The sequence below is a fragment of the Eulemur rufifrons genome, chromosome 14 (genome assembly GCF_041146395.1).
Source record: "Eulemur rufifrons isolate Redbay chromosome 14, OSU_ERuf_1, whole genome shotgun sequence".
Classification (NCBI taxonomy): Eukaryota; Metazoa; Chordata; class Mammalia; order Primates; family Lemuridae; genus Eulemur; species Eulemur rufifrons.
In genome coordinates this window covers 34438042-34455074 of record NC_090996.1, presented here as the reverse complement: position 1 = coordinate 34455074, position 17033 = coordinate 34438042, and the positions used below count along the sequence as shown (strand labels likewise).

The 17033-nt window shown below is 55.8% G+C and overlaps 1 protein-coding gene across 1 annotated transcript in view; it reads left to right on the top strand.

The window, feature by feature from the left end:
* The window catches only part of FLYWCH1 (FLYWCH-type zinc finger 1), a 29664-nt gene extending 23463 nt beyond the window's left edge, over window positions 1-6201 (top strand). The window contains exons 9-10 of the mRNA XM_069487025.1: window positions 516-588; window positions 5738-6201. Coding sequence (XP_069343126.1) covers window positions 516-588; window positions 5738-5777 — 113 coding nt within the window. The 3' untranslated portion in view covers window positions 5778-6201. The remainder of the gene's footprint in view (window positions 1-515; window positions 589-5737) is intronic.
* Window positions 6202-17033: the final 10832 nt, after the last annotated feature.

Below are 17033 nucleotides of genomic sequence, written 5' to 3'. Positions count from 1 at the left end.
TGGTGGCTCAGACCTGTAATCCCAGCAACTCAAGAGGATCGCTTGACCCCATCTCTTAAAAAAACAAACAAACCAGAATTCCCACTGACTCCCCAAATCAGAACTGACTTGATCTGGTTGTCTTCATCGTCGGAGTCTTGAGACCATTAACAAGGTGTGTCACTGATTCTGTCAGCTGCTTTTTTTGAGACACAGTCTCACTCTGTTGCCCAGGCTAGAGTGCCACGGCGTCAGCCTAGCTCACAGCAACCTCAAACTCCTGGGCTCAAGCAATCCCCCCGACTCAGCTTCCTGAGTAGTTGGGACTACAGGCACACGTGACCACACCTGGCTAATTTTTTCTATTTTAGTAGAGACAGGGTCTCACTCTGGCTCAGGCTGGTCTCGAACTCCTTAGCTCAAGCAATCCTCCCTCCTCGGCCTCCCAGAGTGCCAGGATTACAGGCGTGAGCCACAGCGCCCGGCCTCTGTCACCTTCAAGAATAATTAACTCATGTTTTCAATTTTTTTCTTAGAAAAGATAAAACTTCTGCCTAAAGTTGAACATTGCTTCAAGACTTGTTCTCCTGAAAGCCAGCAGACTTACGGGTAATTGTATAGTTATCTCATGCTTTGTCACAAATTACCCCAAAAGTTTAGTGGCTTGAAACAACAAATATTTACGGTCTCTGTCCGATTCTGTGGGGCAAGATCGTGAGGCGGTTGGGGCTGCATGGCTCTGACTCACCGTCTCTCATGAGGCTGAAGAGATGTCAGCCCGGCTGCCGTCCCCCGAAGGCCTCAGTTCCTCACCGCAGGGACCCTCCGTACGGCTGCCTGAGTGTCCTCAAAGGTGGCAGGCATCTCCCCTGAAGTGACTGATCCCAGGGAGAGCAGAGCAAGCAGGAAGCCGCCAACAGCAAAAGCCACGTTCTTCTCAAGCGCACGTGGACCGTTCCCCAGGACGGACCACGTCTGGGCCATAAAACAAAACTTCAGAAATTTAAAAGGATTGAAATCTCAGTGTGTTCTCTGGAACAAATACAATTTATCCAATGGGATGAAATTAGAACTCAGTAATGGAAAGAAATGTGGGAAATTCACAAATATTTGGAAATTTAACAACACACTCCTGAAATGAAAGAAAACGGAGACAACAAGCCAGGCGGGACGCAGCGAGAGCCATGCTCACAGGGAAGGCGACGGCTGCTCACTTAAAAAAGAAGAGAGGTCTCAAATCAATAACATACTAGAAAAAGAACAAACTAAGCCTAAGGCCAGCAGAAGGAAGAAAATAAAGATTAGAACAGAAATTAATGAAATAGAGAACAGGAAAATAGTAGAGAAAATAAAATCTGAAGCTGATTCTTTGAAAGAAACAACAAAAACTGTCAAATTGAAATCTAGCTAGACTGATCCAGAAAATTAGAAGACTCAAGTTACTATTATCGGGAATGAAAGATGAGACATTATTACTTACAGTCATTTAAAAAAAGATTATAAGGGAATATTAATGTTTGTATGCCAACCAACTGGACAACTTAGATGAAATGAAAATATTCCTAGAAAGACATAAGCTACCAACACTGACTCAAGAAGAAACAGTAAAAGAAAATCTGCATAGACCTACGACAAGTAAAGAGATCAAACTGGTAATCTTAAATTTTCCCACAAAGAAAAGCCCAGGCCCAGAGGACTCCACCGTGAATTCTGTGAAACAGTTAAAGAAGGATTAACACCGGTCCTTCACAACCACTTCCCAACTCACATCCTGATACCAAAACCAAGCAAAGGCATCAACAGAAAAAGAAAACTACAGACCGGTATCTCTTAGGAAAATCCTCGACAAAATACCAGCAAGCAGAATCTGGCACCATAAAAAAGGATTATACACCATGACCAAGTGAGATTTATCCCGCAACGCAAGGTTGGTTTAACATCCCAAATTCAATTAATGTAACACACCACATGTATACAGCAGGCCTGACATGCTGCCCTTAGAACAGCCTGCTTGCAAGGGTGACCCTTAGCTGGTAGATAATTCCCTGCACAGATAGATACTGTCCCTAAATGGTATGTGTAACAGCGTGTTGGTCAATCACAGACTGGATATGCGATGGTGGTCCCGTAAGATTATAATGCAGCTAGAAAACTCCTATGGCCTTGTGACCATAGCCAGTCGTAGCTGTCCTGACGTCGTGGTGCAAGGCACCACTCACGTGTTTGTGGTGATGCCACCGTAAACAAACCTACTGCACTGCCAGTTGTATGAAAGTAGAGCACACACGATTACAGTACATAATATTTGATAATGATAATAACTGTGTTACTAGTTCGTGTATGTACCAAACTATGCTTTGTGTCACTGTTTTAGAGTGTACTCTTTTTAGTTATTAAAAAAAAAAAAAAGGTTAACCGTAAAACAGCCTCAGGCAGGTCCTTCAGGAGGTGTCCAGAAGAAGGCGCTGTAGTCACAGGAGCTGACAGCTCCTTGCGTGTCACTGCCCCTGAAGACCTTCCAGTGGGACAAGATGTGGAGGTGGAAGACAGTGGTGTTGATGATCTTGACCCTGTGTGGGCCTCGGCTAATGTGTGTCTTTAGTCTTTAACAAAAAAGTTTAAAAAGAAAGAAAAATTTTAAAGAATAAAGCTTATAGAATAAAGACGTAAAGAAAAAATATTTTTGTACAGCTGTACAATGTTTGTTTTAGCTGAGTGTTACTACAAGAGTCAAAAAATACATCATTACATAAGATAAAAATGGTTACTTAAAATGTTAAAGTAAGCTGAAGTTAATTTAAGATTGAAGAAAGAATTTTCTTTAAGTTCAGTACAGCCTGAGTGCACAGTGTTATGAAGTCTGCAGCGGGGCACAGTCCTGTCCTAGACCTTCACATTCAGTCACCACTTGCCCACCCAGAGCAACTTCCAGTCCCACAAGCCCCATTCGTAGTAAGTGCCCCATACAGGAACCATTTTTTATCTTTTATACCATATTTTTACTATACCTTTTCTATGTTTAGATGTATTTAGATACACAAATACTTACCATCTTTTACAATTGCCTGCAGTATTCAGAACAGTAACGTACTGTACAGATTTGCAGCCTCGGAGCAATAGGCTGTACCAGGGGTGGGGAACCTGCGGCCTTGGGGCCACATGCGGGCCTCCGGATCTCCACGTGCGGCCCCTTAACTGAATCTAAACGTCACAGAACAAATCCCTTTATTTGTTCTGTAAAATCTGGATTCAGTCAAAGGCCACGCGCAAGGATCCAGAAGGCCACATGTGGCCCTAAGGTCTCTATACCATATAGCCGAGGCATGTTGTAGGCTGTGCCATCCCGGTTTGTCTAAGTACACTCTGACATTCACACAGTGGCAAAATTGCCTAATCACACATTTCTCAACATCCCCATCATTGAGTGACACGTGACTATAAGTGGAAACATATCGCCATGTTCATGGATTGGAAGACCTGAAATTTACATGGAAACTCCAGGAACCCAGAATCGCCAACACAATCTTAAAAAAGCACAAAGTTGGAGGACTCACACCTTTCAATCTAAGAACTTGCCACAAAGCTACAGTAATCAAAACAGGGCGCCTGAGGATAGACAGATAGGAGAGTCCAGAAGTAAAACCTCTCAGGATCAGCTGATTTTCAACACGGGCGCTGGGACAATGGGGAGTGAATTGTCAATAAATGGCGCTGCGACAAGTGGATATCCACATGCAAAAGGCTGGATATCCTCCCATGCCTCATACAAAAACTAATTGGATTACAGACCTGCACCTAAGAGCTAAAGCCATAAAAATACATAAAGATAGGAGTACATCTTTGTGACCTTGAATTAGACAAAGCGTTTCAGATAGGACACCAAGAGCACAAGCAACCAAAGGATAAATTGGACTTTATCTAAGTCAAAAACATAACACCATCAAGAAAGTGAAGAGACGACCTGCAGAATGGGAGCAACTATCTGCAAATCCTGTCTGATAAGGGACTTGTATCTAGAACATATAAAGGGTTCTTAAAGCACAACAGACAACCTAGTTAACAAACGAGCAAAGGATCTGAATGGGCAGTTTTCCAAAGAAGATTTGATTCCTTTGATGAAGTCCAAGATATACAAATGGCTAATAAGCAGAATGAAAGGTGCCCAACATCATTAGCCTTGGGGAAATGCAAATCTAGATGACAGTGAGATGCCACTTCACTCCCTCTGGGATGGCTATTGAAAAAAACAGACAATACCCAGTGTTGGCGAGGATGCGGCAAAATCGGAACCCTCCTGTTCTCTGGGTGGGAATGCAAGATGGCGCAGCCACCTTGGAAAATGGTCTGGCAAGGTCCTCAAATGGTTAAACATAGAGCTAGCCTGTGCCCCAGTAATTCTACTCCTAGGTTATACCCAAGAGAACTGAAAACATATATCCACACAAAAATATATACAAATGTTGACATCAACATTATTCACAACAGCCAAAAATTGAAACCAACCCAAAATATCTAGCAACAGATGACTGGATAAATAAAACGTGCTCTATCCATACAGTGAAATAGTATTTGGCCATAAAAAGGAATGAAGTGCTGATACTTACGACAATGTTGGATGAACCTTGAAAACGGCAGCCGGTCACAAAAGAGCACGTAGGATACACGATCCCATCTGTGGGAAATGTCTGCAGTAGGTAAATTTTATAGAGACAGAAAGTAGATTAGTGGTTGCCTGGGGCCAGGGAGGTTGGGGAATATCAGGGTGTTAGTTAAAGGGCGAGAGGTTCTTTGGGGACTGGGGAAGTGTTCTGAAGCCACTGCAGTGAGTGACGGTTGCACAGCTCTGGCTGTAGGAAAAGTCACTGCATTGTCTACAGAGGTGAAATTTATACAATCAGTACAGCTCGGTAAAGCTGTTTTTTTTGTTTTTTTTTTTTTTTTTGAGACAGAGTCTCACTTTGTTGCCCGGGCTAGAGTGAGTGCCGTGGCGTCAGCCTAGCTCACAGCAACCTCAAACTCCTGGGCTTAAGCGATCCTACTGCCTCAGCCTCCCGAGTGGCTGGGACTACAGACATGCACCACCATGCCCGGCTAATTTTTTCTCTATATATTTTTAGTTGGCCATATAATTTCTTTCTATTTTTAGTAGAGACGGGGTCTCGCTCTTGCTCAGGCTGGTCTCCAACTCCTGACCTCGAGCGATCCACCCGCCTCGGCCTCCCAGAGTGCTAGGATTACAGGCGTGAGCCACCGCGCCCGGCCTCGGTAAAGCTGTTAAACAACGAAAAGGAAGGAAGACAGTGACTGCTGCCTGATTCTGTCCCTTAGGTGCCAGGCGCTGCCTCAGCCCACTCTCCAGGGGAGGGGAGCTGGCCACCCCTGTTGGAAGCCAGGAACACAAAGTGTGTGAACAAACCATCTCGGCCAAAGCGAGAACTTTGCATTTCTTGACAACCTTGAAAAGGCCGGGGTGGGAGTCCCTGGCGACTTCCGGGGCAGCAGATGGGACTTCTCAGAAGTGTTGGGTGTGTCTCCCCAGAACATGCTAGTGCAGCAAGCAGGGAGTTCCCAGAGCATTTGTGACGGAGCAACCTCACGCTTCAAAGGAACTGATACGATGCATGTGTGTGTTCACGCGTATAAAAATGATCTATCCGATGATTATCTCTAGGAAGGATTCCAGAAATTGTGAACTTTCTCTATTACCTGTTTCCACCATGTTTGCACCTATGTAATGAATGTGTTTCTCCCCAACCAGGAACATGGAAGATGTAAGAGCCGACAGCGGGTCCCAGTGAGGCGGATCTCCTCCCACGTGGGCGGGGGACGCCCGAGCTGCCAGCCCTGAGGTTTCACGTCCACGCTGCCATTTCCCATCCACTTAGATCTTGCTTGAAAAAATTTATTTTCACCCTTCCAAAGCATCAGTGGCCTTCACATTTCCTTAAGTCTCCCAGCAGGAATTCTTCGACTGCGTCCTCGTGCCAGCAAAGAATAGTGCTGGGGGCTGGCGCCTGCAGTCGTGCCTGTGGTGGGACAGGGCGGTGGCCACTGATGCCTTCCTGACCTCAGAAAGATGTGAAGAAGCATCCTGGGACAGAGATACCTCCTCCCTGTCCTGCTGCTCCAGCCACGATCACCTGTGCATTTTCAGAGCACTCGACTCCCCCAGGGACTTTGCGACTGGGGGTGACCCTGCTCAGCTCAATAAAGTGAAAAGTGAAACGGTGTCTTAGAGCCAGGGCTCTTCTGTTGAAGTTCCCGTGTCTGTGAACCAAGCTGCCCTCCACAGACTGACGCAAGCCACGCCAGGTCCTTTCCGGACAGGTGCCGGGGGGGCCTTCCTGGTCTTTGGCCACCTGCTCCTGGCATGTGGCTGTCCCCAACAACTAACAGAGCTGCCCAAGCCAGGGGCCCCAGTATCCCCTCTGTTGGACTCCCCTCTCTGTGCTGTTCTCCAACTTAAACCCTGTGTCCACGCTTCCCATGGCCGGTGTCGCTCCCGGCAGTGGGAGCCAGGCAGATGTCGGCAAGAAGCCGGCGCTGGGCAGACATGCCCAGGCTGAGGCCACCTGTGTCCATCTGGAGCCTAAGAAAAGTTAGACAGATGGCAGCAGGGGCACGTCCCTCCTCCTGTCGGGCAGCTTAGTGGAGGGAGCACTGGCTTAGCAGGTCGAGGAGGGCCAAGCTGACACCCGCTGGGAGCTCAGGGCTCCTGCTTGCTGTCCCTGTCCTCGCCCTGCAGGAGGCAGCAGGCGGCAGGCTCCCCCTCCCCTGGCGAGCCGGCCATGGAGCAGCCATCTGCTGTGGGGCAGTGACAGCTCGGGCACACCCACTATTCCTCTGCTTACATGTCCCCCCGGTAAGGCCTATTTTATAGCTCACCATGTGGACCTGGTGTGTGTTCATGTCCCCTTTGTGACAACAGTTGGCCACCATGAAGCCACACATTCCACGTGTCTCTGTGCCACATGCTCAGGAAGTGATGGAGTTTGGTTTGGCAGTGCCTGGGGGATGTGCCCATGCCTGGCAGTGAGGGTCACCTGGGCCAGATGTTCCTGGAGCACAAGCAGGTGGGGGGATCTCCAGAGAGGCAGCTGAGGGGTCTGTCCCCAGCCCGCTGGCCTCTGCCAGGCCCTGTGGGAGCCTGTTGCTGGAAGAGGTTTGATTCTCTGCTGCTGCGCCTCAGCCTGGCTGGGGCTCCCCTGGACTCGTTTGCATAAGCTGGGGCAAGCTTAAAATGGAAGTGGCAGCCCCAGAGGACAGTTTGCTCCCCAAGACCCGGCTACCTTTCCAGACAGGTAACTGTCCCCTTTTGTCAGTCTGGCCCATTACTTGACCCCGACTGCCAGCTCCATGGGGCCCCACCTGCCAGACTCGTTGCAGGTCCGGGAGATGCTGGGCTGGCCTGGCGGTGCCTCCCGGGCAATGCCACGGCTGCCTGCTGATGGCGCTAGCAGGGGATACCTGACACCGGGGCTGCCGGCCATGACACATCCTGCCCTAAGGCTGAGTGAACTCACGGCCAAGGCTAAAGATGCAGCCCTGTGGGAACAGACCCAGCACCCCAAGCCTGCTCTGTCTGCACGGCGCGAGGGTGCATACCCGGCGAAGGCCACACTTTAGGAAGCACCTGGACCCAAAAGGACGGTCTGGTTTGCTGCCCCCAGCTGGAGCCCTGGCCAGGCCCAGCGTGGAAGGGGAAGCTCCACACAGGCCTCGGTACCGAGAAATGCTCCAAGTCACAGCAGGCATCGCTACTTGCCGCCTCTGCAGTGTGGACCTCTGCCACGCCCGTCACCTTGGCTGGGCTCTGGGCACCCAGAGTCGGCGTGAGGAGAGCCAGGAAGGACACAGGTTTCGCTTCCCTCTTTGGACATCCGAGTCGATTGACGAGGGCCGGTTCTCCCTCCCTTTGTCCACACCCACTTTGACCTCAGAGTACGGACAGGTAGCCCACACTGGCCAGACTGTGACTCCCAGATGGACGTGAATTTGGATGCTGCTGTTGCCTTGGGTGGCTTCCCGGCCACCCACCTCTGCCCCAGGACCCGCTCAGCCACGGCAGGGGGCTGATGTTGGCCACTGAGCTCCAGAGCCTTCCCCCTCATAAGTCCACTTTCCGCATGGTTCCAGAGTCCCCAGGATGTCCCTTGCCCCATCCTTGTCACAGAGCAAAGCACATGGCCAGTCTCTCTCATGAAAGCTGGCCATGGAGCGTGTGCCCTTGGGGGAGTGGCTACTGCTTCCCTGCCCTCTCGCTGCTGACAGCTTTCCCAGTAAACCCTATTTTATCGTATCTGAACCAGGTGCTGTCTTGCGCCCCTGAGCGTGACAGTGCAGGACGTCATCTCATGAAATTTAACATTAAAAATTCCTAAGTTTTCAAAAGAAGACAAATGGCCAAGAAACATATGAAAAAATGCTCAACATCGCTAATCATCAGGGAAATGCAAATCAAAACCACAATGAGGCCGGGCACCGTGGCTCACGCCTGTGATCCTAGCACTCTGGAAGGCTGAGGAGGGCAGATCGTTTGAGCTCAGGAGTTCGAGACCAGCCTGAGCAAGAGCAAGACCCCGTCTCTACTAAAAATAGAAAGAAATTATCTGGCAAAACTAAAATATATATAGAAAAATTAGCCAGGCATGGTGGCGCATGCCTGTAGTCCCAGCTACTCAGGAGGCTGAGGCAGTAGGATCGCTTAAGCCCAGACGTTTGAGGTTGCTATGAGCTAGGCTGATGCCACGGCACTCACTCTAGCCCGGGCAACAGAGCGAGATTCTGTCTCAAAAAATTATTTTTTTTTAAAAAAAAAATTAAAAAAAAAAAAAAGAATTCCCAAGCAGCAAGAGTGTCAACAAGGAACTCAAATTCTGAAAACGGCAGGCAGTGGCCTGCCCTAGAAGCCCTGGCCTCCCCGTGTCCCTGCCCCTGTGGTTACAAAGTGGGCCTCAACCCCACCGGCCCCAGCCCTGCCTCCTGTTCCATCTCCTCTGTCAAGACAGCTGCCACAGGTGGCACAAGCTCCCTGTCACTTCTCACTGAGGCCAGCAGATGCCTCTCAGAGTCACCCATGGGCACTGACCACCCCTCCTGGACGCCTCCCAAAGGTGGTTCCCCAGCTTCTCTGTCCCACCCACCCTCAGAGTGGCGGTTGGAGATGGAGACTAGACCTCAGCGCTTTGCCTTCATCCACTTTTGGGGTTCACGGTTTGTCGACCTGTGGCCCCAGCCTGGCCTCCCTTCTGCAAATGAGACCTGGGCCCTGCCACAGGACCTCCTGTGGGCACCAGCAGTGCAGGTGGCAAAGGGGACTGTCCCCATTCTCTTGTCTGATGGCACCACCACATAAATAGAAACTGGAGTTGCCCTGGATGCCACCTGCCCATCCGTACGTCCGATCGGTTGTCAGTGCCTACCACCTGCCTGCTCTGTTCTTCCTGTTTTAGTGACAGCTTTATTGAGAAACAATCCGCATGCCACACAGTTCGCCCATTCAGTGTGCGATTCAGTGCCTTCTAGTGTATTCCCAGAGTTGCGCGTCCGTCCCCGCTATCTAGATCAAGGACATTGCCATCGCCCAAAAAGCAGCCCATGCCCAGCAGCAGTCCCTCTCCTGGCCCGGCCCCTCCCTGGCGCGTCCGCTGCTGGAGGGCCCCTTCCTCTAGGGTCCCGTGCCGCAGGGTTTGGAGGGTCCAGCGAGGCACTACCACAACAAAGAGTGCCCTTTCGTCGGTCCCTATGTTAACAGATGTCCCTGTCCCTTGGCCCCCAACTCTCGTAGGGCCCCAGCCACTTGTGCAGCCGCCTACAAACCCATCTGCCTCCAGTGTCCCTTCCCTACAGTCTGTCCCCACGAAAGCTGGGGGAGAAACGGGAGCTTTCTAAAATGCAAATCTCAGCACACAACACCTGCCCAGGTGCGCTCTCCCTGGCTTCTGTATAAGATAGATGACCTGGTTCGAAGACCAGAAGTGCCCGAGGGGGTCTCTGGAACCTCACCAAGGGCAGGGCAGCCACCAGCACCAGGCTACCAGCCACAGCTGCCTACTAAACGCCTGCTTCATCTGCCTCTCTGCTTCCTCCAGCCGCCGCCTCTGCTTCCCAGCCTGCATGGCCGACCGGAGACACCCAGCTCCCCAGGGAGGAGACCAGACTCCCCGTCCAAATTCTGGTGTCCCAGGGAAGGGACTCTAATAGGCCCAGGTTGGCCCACGTAACCATGGGGGTGGGGGACACGTGCACAGTGCCTGCTGGGCCCCTGCTGACCAGGAGGGCGTTAGGGCTCCACTTTGGGCTGAGCAGGCTGTCCTTGCAGCCCCTGGGGACCCCTCCCCACCCTCCAGCCCTGCCAGCCGCTCCTCTCCAGCGCGCACAGCTACTGCGGAACAAACCACCAAAACTTAGGGGCCGGACACAACACCCACATATCATCTCACCATTTCCGCAAATCCGGAGTCTGGGAGCCGCTGCGCCCGGTCCTCACTGAGACACAGCCAAGGGGTCAGCCAGGGCGGGGTCTTACCCGAGGCCGGGCCACTCCCAAGCGCACGTGCTTGTGGGCAGAATTCACTTCCCTGCACCTGTAGACCTCACGCTGTTTGCTGCGTGGCCAGCAGGAGGGGGCATCTCTGTTGCTTCCAGATTCTTAACGGGCTCACCTGGTCAGGTCTGCGCCCAGGTGAATCTGCCTTTTGAGTAACTCAGAGTCAACCGAGTAGAGGCCTCAGTTGCACCTGCGGGAATGCCGTCACCGTGGCCGTATAACAACCTGTCTCGAGAGACGTCCCATGTTGACAGTCTGGTCCAGGCTCCAGGGACCGCCTGGAGCACCTGGCACAACTGCTGACACCCACCTCCCTGCCTACCTTGTCCTTCCTGACCCAGGAGGGGCCAGGCCTCAGCAGCCCAGGCAGCACAGCGTTCTGGGGGCGCAGTGCTCCAGGTCTGGGGCAGACGAGGCGGGGGAGCTGCCTACGGAGCTACCCTGGCCGGGAAGGACCCCAAGACGCTGTGCACATGCCAGCTCCGCGACCCCAGACAAGTCCCCGTGGGGCCCCCCTTGCTGCACCGCCCAGCCTAAGGCAGGAGGTCGGGGGCTGCGTGGGATGCCCAGCCCTTCCTGGGGTCCTGGGGAGAGGCCTGCCTGGGCCTCAGAGCCCAAGAGCTCTGCTGGGGAGGAGGAGGGGGTAGGCCCCCTCGGGTTGGCCAGGGACAGAGCTGGGCCTCGTGGGACGCTTGAGGGGGACAGCCTGGGGTGCCAGGACCCAGCGCCCACCACCTGCTCAGCAGTGTCCTGCCCCCTCCTTGCCCACTCTGACCATCCGCAGCGTCCCCAGAGGCCGGAGCATCAGCGATGCCCCTCTTGACCTGCCAGGCCCCACCGCCCCTTTGGGTCACCCCACCCAGCCCTGCAGGAGAGGGCCCACCAAGAGTGGTTGTCCCAATCCTAGCCCCAGGGTAGGGTGACGGAGCCCCTGCTACCTCAAGGTAGCTTTAGGGAAAGAGTCGCAGCCTCAGGCCAGGGCTGACCCCAGGGTTCCCTCAAGCCTGACACCTGCGGGACAGAGACCTACACTGAGAAGGACCTCCCACCCCCACCCACCCCAGGTGCCCGCTGCTCTCCCCTCCCGGGTTCAGGCCTTCAGTCAACACTAACAGATATTTTCTGAGCACCTATGATGCACTAAGCGAATATCCCTCCCCCTCCCAAGTGTGGAGGGCCCCTTCAGTGCCCCCAGGGCCTTCAGGGGACAGTGGGGTGGGAAACTGGAGGCACTGGGTTCACCAAGAGGCTTCCTGGCTGCCCCCCAGCTGGGCTGTGGAGGGGGCAGCTGCAGGCCTTCCCCGGCGAGGGGTCCTGCGGCCTGGCAGTGAGCTGGCCCCCTGGACTCACAGGCCTGGGGGGCAGGCACCTCTTTGATACAGTGACAGGCCAAGGCCAGGAGGGTGATGGGGATCCCCAGGGGCACGTGCAGCGCCTCACCACTGGGGGAGGGGGCGGAAGCTCTCACCCACCCGTTTGCACCAGCTGTCGGGAACCAGGTCTGGGGGCCCGCAATGGCTCTGCTCCCCCTGCACCAGCCCCCAGGCCACACTCACCAGAGACCACAGACCAGGTCCAACCTGCCAGTGACCAGCAGGCCCTCCCCGCAGCCCCCTCCCAGGGTGCAGGAGGGGCCTCATCCTGAGAGGCAGGGCCAGGGAAGAAACAGCCTGGCCCCCGGCCCTCCCTGGCCCTGCACAGGAACGCCAGGGGCTGGGGAGACAGACGAGAGGCGGAGCCCCCCACCCAGCCAGGCAGAGCGGCTTCCAGCAAGTCAAGTGCAGCCCCTGGAGACACAGTCCGCAGCGCCCCCAGGAGCCCTAACTGAGTCTGCCCCGCCCGGTGCCCAGACCAGATCAGCGAGCCCTGTCACTCCCAGGCCCTGCCGGCCATGGTGTCCCCATCTGAGAAGGGCAGGCAGGGCCTGCAGACCAAGCTGCTGAGGTGACTGCCAGTCATCCAGTGTCCCCGGCTGTAGGCACTTGGTGGCACCTCATGGGGAAACTGAGGCCTGGAGAGCTCAAGAAACTTGTCCAAATCCACCCAGTAAGTCAAGGACAGAGTCAAAGTGAGAGTTTCCAAATCTGGGCCCCTCCCTGGCTCTGCCTGGGCTGGAGACCGGAGTATCTAGGACAACAGGTCACCCCATCCCTCCAAAGTGAGCCTGGCCGGCTCACCCTTTCAGCACATATGTCACCCGCTGTGTCCCCTCCGCCCAGTTTCCCAGGTGGTGAGGGAGGCACAGGGGAACCAGGCAGCTCCAGGAGGCAGGGGGCACAGAGAGCAGACTGCAGGGGTGGTAGTCAAAGAAGGCTTCTCGGAGGAGGTGGCTCTAAGGTCCACAGCAGGAATCAGCCTAGTGAGGAAGTAGGAGAGAAGTGTGAAAGTGTGGGGGGACTGCAGGATCAGAGGCCCAGAGGGGAGAAGGGACACAGGCCTGGGGAACTTGGAGCTCAGACACCAGGTGTGATGGGGAGCTGAGGTCAGGGAGGGAGGCACACGCCAGTGCAGGCCACACCTTGTGGCTCTGAGAGCTGTCAGAGGGTTCCATCTGACTGGCGATGCAATCTGATTTAATGTTTAATGACTTTACTGGCCATGTATCTGATCATTTAATGTTTAATTACCAGATAAGTGACTCTGGTTGCTGGAGCGGATCGTGGAGGGTGTGAACGGGGAGTTGGATACCCGTCGGGACAGTGTCCAGGCAAGAGATGATTAAGATGTTACGTGTTGTGTCCTCCGAAAATTCATGCACTGAGGCCCTGACACCCAGGACCTCAGACTGTGACCTTGTTTGGAAATAGGGTCATTGCAGATGTGATTGGTTAAGAAGAGGTCACATAAAAAGGGGAATTTGGACGGAGACGCGCACGGGGAGAACACGTGTGGGGACGAAGGCAGGCTGGAGGGATGCTTCTACAGGCTGAGGAATGGCAAAGATTGCCAGCAAAGCCCCAGAAACCAAGAGAGGTCTGGAACAGACTGTCCCTCAGAGCCTGCGGAGTGACCAACCCTGCTGGCACCTCGATCCCGGCTCCCAGCCTCCAGGACTGAGAGATGATGAATTTCTGCTGTTCAAGCCTCAGTCGGTGACACTTTGTTACAGCAGGCCCCAGAGCGACACAGAAGAAAAGAGCTGGGTGGATAAGACAGGGAGGATGGTTAAGGTGGTGCCCGCTGCTGTCACCCGCAAGGCCCCATCTCAGCGGCTCAACACATAGATGTTTATTTCTCATTCCGAGTCCCTTCCCCATACTTCCGGTCGGCAGGCACCCTCCACAAGGTGGATGGGCCCGGAATCTAGCTCCTTCCACCCTCCTCTAGGCCCCGCCACCCCTGCCCTTCACTGGTGAATGGAGAAGAGAGACACTGAGCCCCTTGCTGGCCAGACCTGGCCGGGGCTTTCAACACTTAACGCCCAGGATTTTGTGAAACGCAGGAGCTGAAGGAGCCCTGGGTGGGGCCCGAGAATCTGTATTTCTAATAAACTGCCTGGTGATGATGACGGTGCTAGGACCAGGCCCTGAACTTTGAGTACTGGGTGGCGGCACTACTGCCATTGCCCTGAACTCACGCCCCATGTGAGGGGCAGGGAATGGGGTCCAGCGGTCTGTGCAGGAGCTGGAGGAACTGGCAGCAGGGAACACAGCTGGGGGCAGGTGGGACATGGCTCTCCCGGAAGAGGGACAGGGCAGAGGGGCTGGGAGAGGTCATGCCTAGGGCCTTAGGGCCCATCAGCAGGGGGGCTGTAACCCGAGTGCCCAGGGCTGCCCTCAGGGTCTCAGAGGGTCTGAGAGGATGAGGTCTGGCCTGGTTCACCTCTCCCAGGGCCTGCCCAGAGACACCTGAGAGCTCGCTGCCCACAGAACAGTTCCAGTGCCACTTTTGCCTTGGTGGCCCTGATGTACCCCTGCCATAAGGGATGGGCCCCAAATGGAACCTTATCTCCACCAGAAAGATGAGAAAACTGAAGGAAGAAGACCCATGCCAGCTGACCAGGTTGGAGGGGGGACTTAGGAGTTCTAACTCCACCCAGGGTCCAGGCCCACCTCTGCCCTGCCCCTGCTGTCCTGGGAGAAAAGGGCTGCCAGCCCCTCCCCTGCCTGAAGGGTTGCTTGGGACAAAGTGACCTGGCCCCTCCTTTCAGCCAAGGACCCCCACTTACTTTCCCTCTCCCAGACGGGGACAGCGCGATTCCTCTGTCCCATGCCCCAAAGGGGGCAAGGCCAGGCCAACCCATGCCTGGGGTTACTTCTCCGCCCATCCATGCCCAAGTCCTCGGCTCCTTTCTCTCTGCCGCCCCCACGCGGCCGGTCTGCGCTCGTGACTCCGCTGCCCTCCGAGGTCTGAGGTCCACCATCGTCCCGGTGTCAGACCCTGATGACCGTGGGCTGCCCCCCGCCCCTCTCTGGCCTCAGCCTCCCGTCTGTGAAATGGGATGCTGAGATCCCACTTGGGAGGTGCAGGCAAGAAGGAGCCCGCGTCTCTCCGTACCCAGACGACCCCAAGCAATGCGGGATTTTGGCGTGCGTCAGCGCCCAGCTCTTGGATCAGACTGAGTGGAGTTTGAATCCCAGCTCCGACACTTTAGAGGTGGTGACTGCCCACGAGTCAGGTGTGGCCTCTGAGCCCTGATCGGCCCATCTGCATAATGGGGAGATGCGACCTCTCCCCCGCCCCTCCCCCCGCAAGGCTGCGGGAGGGCAGACACGCCGCTGCTTGCTGAGCGCTGAGCGCCAAATGCTCGGGAAGTGAGGCGGGGGAGGGCAGAAGGCTGAGGCCTTTCTTAGTTCTCGAAGTTTCCATGAGCAACCTGGGACGAGCTTGTGGCAGGGACACCCCCAAAACCATCTTGGTGCTCCGAGCTTGGAAATGAGCATCCCTTCCTCTCATCCGCAGCCCCCTTTGTAGGAGACTGAGGCCTGGGCGGACTGGGCGAGTGTCACAGTGTCCTGGAACGAGGGACAGTGCTCTTAGGTCCGCGCTGTCCCCAGGGAGATAGACAGCTCCTCCGCCAACTCTTCCTCCACCTGACCCCTGTTCTGCACGTGGGATCCTGATTGTCCCTGGCCCTCGTATCGCCCCTTCCTCAGGTGGCTATGACCTGGGCGGTGAAGCACGGCCATCGCGGACGCCCACCCCGCGGACATGCTCTGTGGGCCAGAGCCTGGGACGACGCCACCAAGACCCCTGCCGCGCCGGCACTTGCGGGCCAGAGGGAGAAGAGCGACCCAGTGGACAGGTGGCCTCGGGCTGGTCCCTGGTTAGCGGGGCGTAGGCGGGTTCCAGCGCGGGGCCAGCGCGTGTGGGAAACTGAGAAGGGTCCCTGGGGAGGGGACCCAGACGCTGGCCTAACGTCTCCGCAGGCCCATCTCCTTCAAATGCCCCCAACCTGCGCGGCCTGCGGGAGGCGCTAACTGCGGGATCCCCGCTGGTCCGACCCCTGCCGTGGGCACCTGGCCTGTCAGAATCCTCCCTGAGACCCCATCTTGTTTCTCCATCAGCCTCGGGACGGAGTGGGGTGTGGGGGCTGCAAGGTGGAGACTGGTCCGCCTGGGCGCGACAGCCTGGCGGGGACCTGGTGAGGGGTGGGCAGCCGGGACCGAGGGCCAAGGGGGCTGGGCGGGGCGGCTCGCTCTGGGCCCCATCAGCTCCTGCCCCGGCCCCCGCCTCCGCCCTCCCACGCACCTGCGCTGGCCTCCCCCCAAGCCCTGGGGGCAGCGGGCGGGTGGCGCTCGGAGATCAGAGGACTCGGAGGAGCCAGGCCCAGGAGGAGGGGGCGGGGAATTTCCCCCCACGCCTGCCCGGGCCTGCTCCCCTCCCCCTCCCCCGCCAGGTGGGGGGCACCGCTGGGGGAATTCCACCGCACCGCAAGGCTGGGAGAGTCAGGGCTGGGGGTCCTAGGGAGGGGAAGGCGGGGGAAGGGAGGAGCGGGCGGGCTGGGACCGGGGGCGCAGCTGCCTTCCTCCCCAGACACCAGCTGCCCCTGCCTGTCCTGGACTGAGCGTCCACGATTACCGCCCGTCTATCGGGTGGTGGGGCCAGGGAGTGGCACTTCCTCCTTCAGGCCAGTGGCGTCTGGACCTGGGGAGGGAGGAGCGCCAGGATCCGGAGAAAGTGCGCGTGAGCCCTTGATAACGAGTGGAGACTGAGTGGAACCGCGTGTGTACACTTGAATGAGGGTGCTTACGACAGGAGACTTAGGGATGTCCCAGGCACGTGAGGCCGTGGGAGAGGGTCCTGTGTCACCCCTTTAAGGTTTTTCTCTCTGCTTGCTTGGCCTGTCCCCATCCACACCCTCCCACTTGAACCCGCACCGACCCTGAGGGGGAGGGGCGGGGCGGCGCGCGCTGGGATGCCGGGGGTCTGGGGGGACGGGTGTGGGAGGCGTCTGGACCTGCTGCCTTCACTCCAGTCCGAGGCGGGGCTTCCCGGCCTCCCTCGTGGGGAGGGAGGGACCCAGAGGGGAGGGACCCGCGGAGGGACGCGAGGGGAGCAGGAG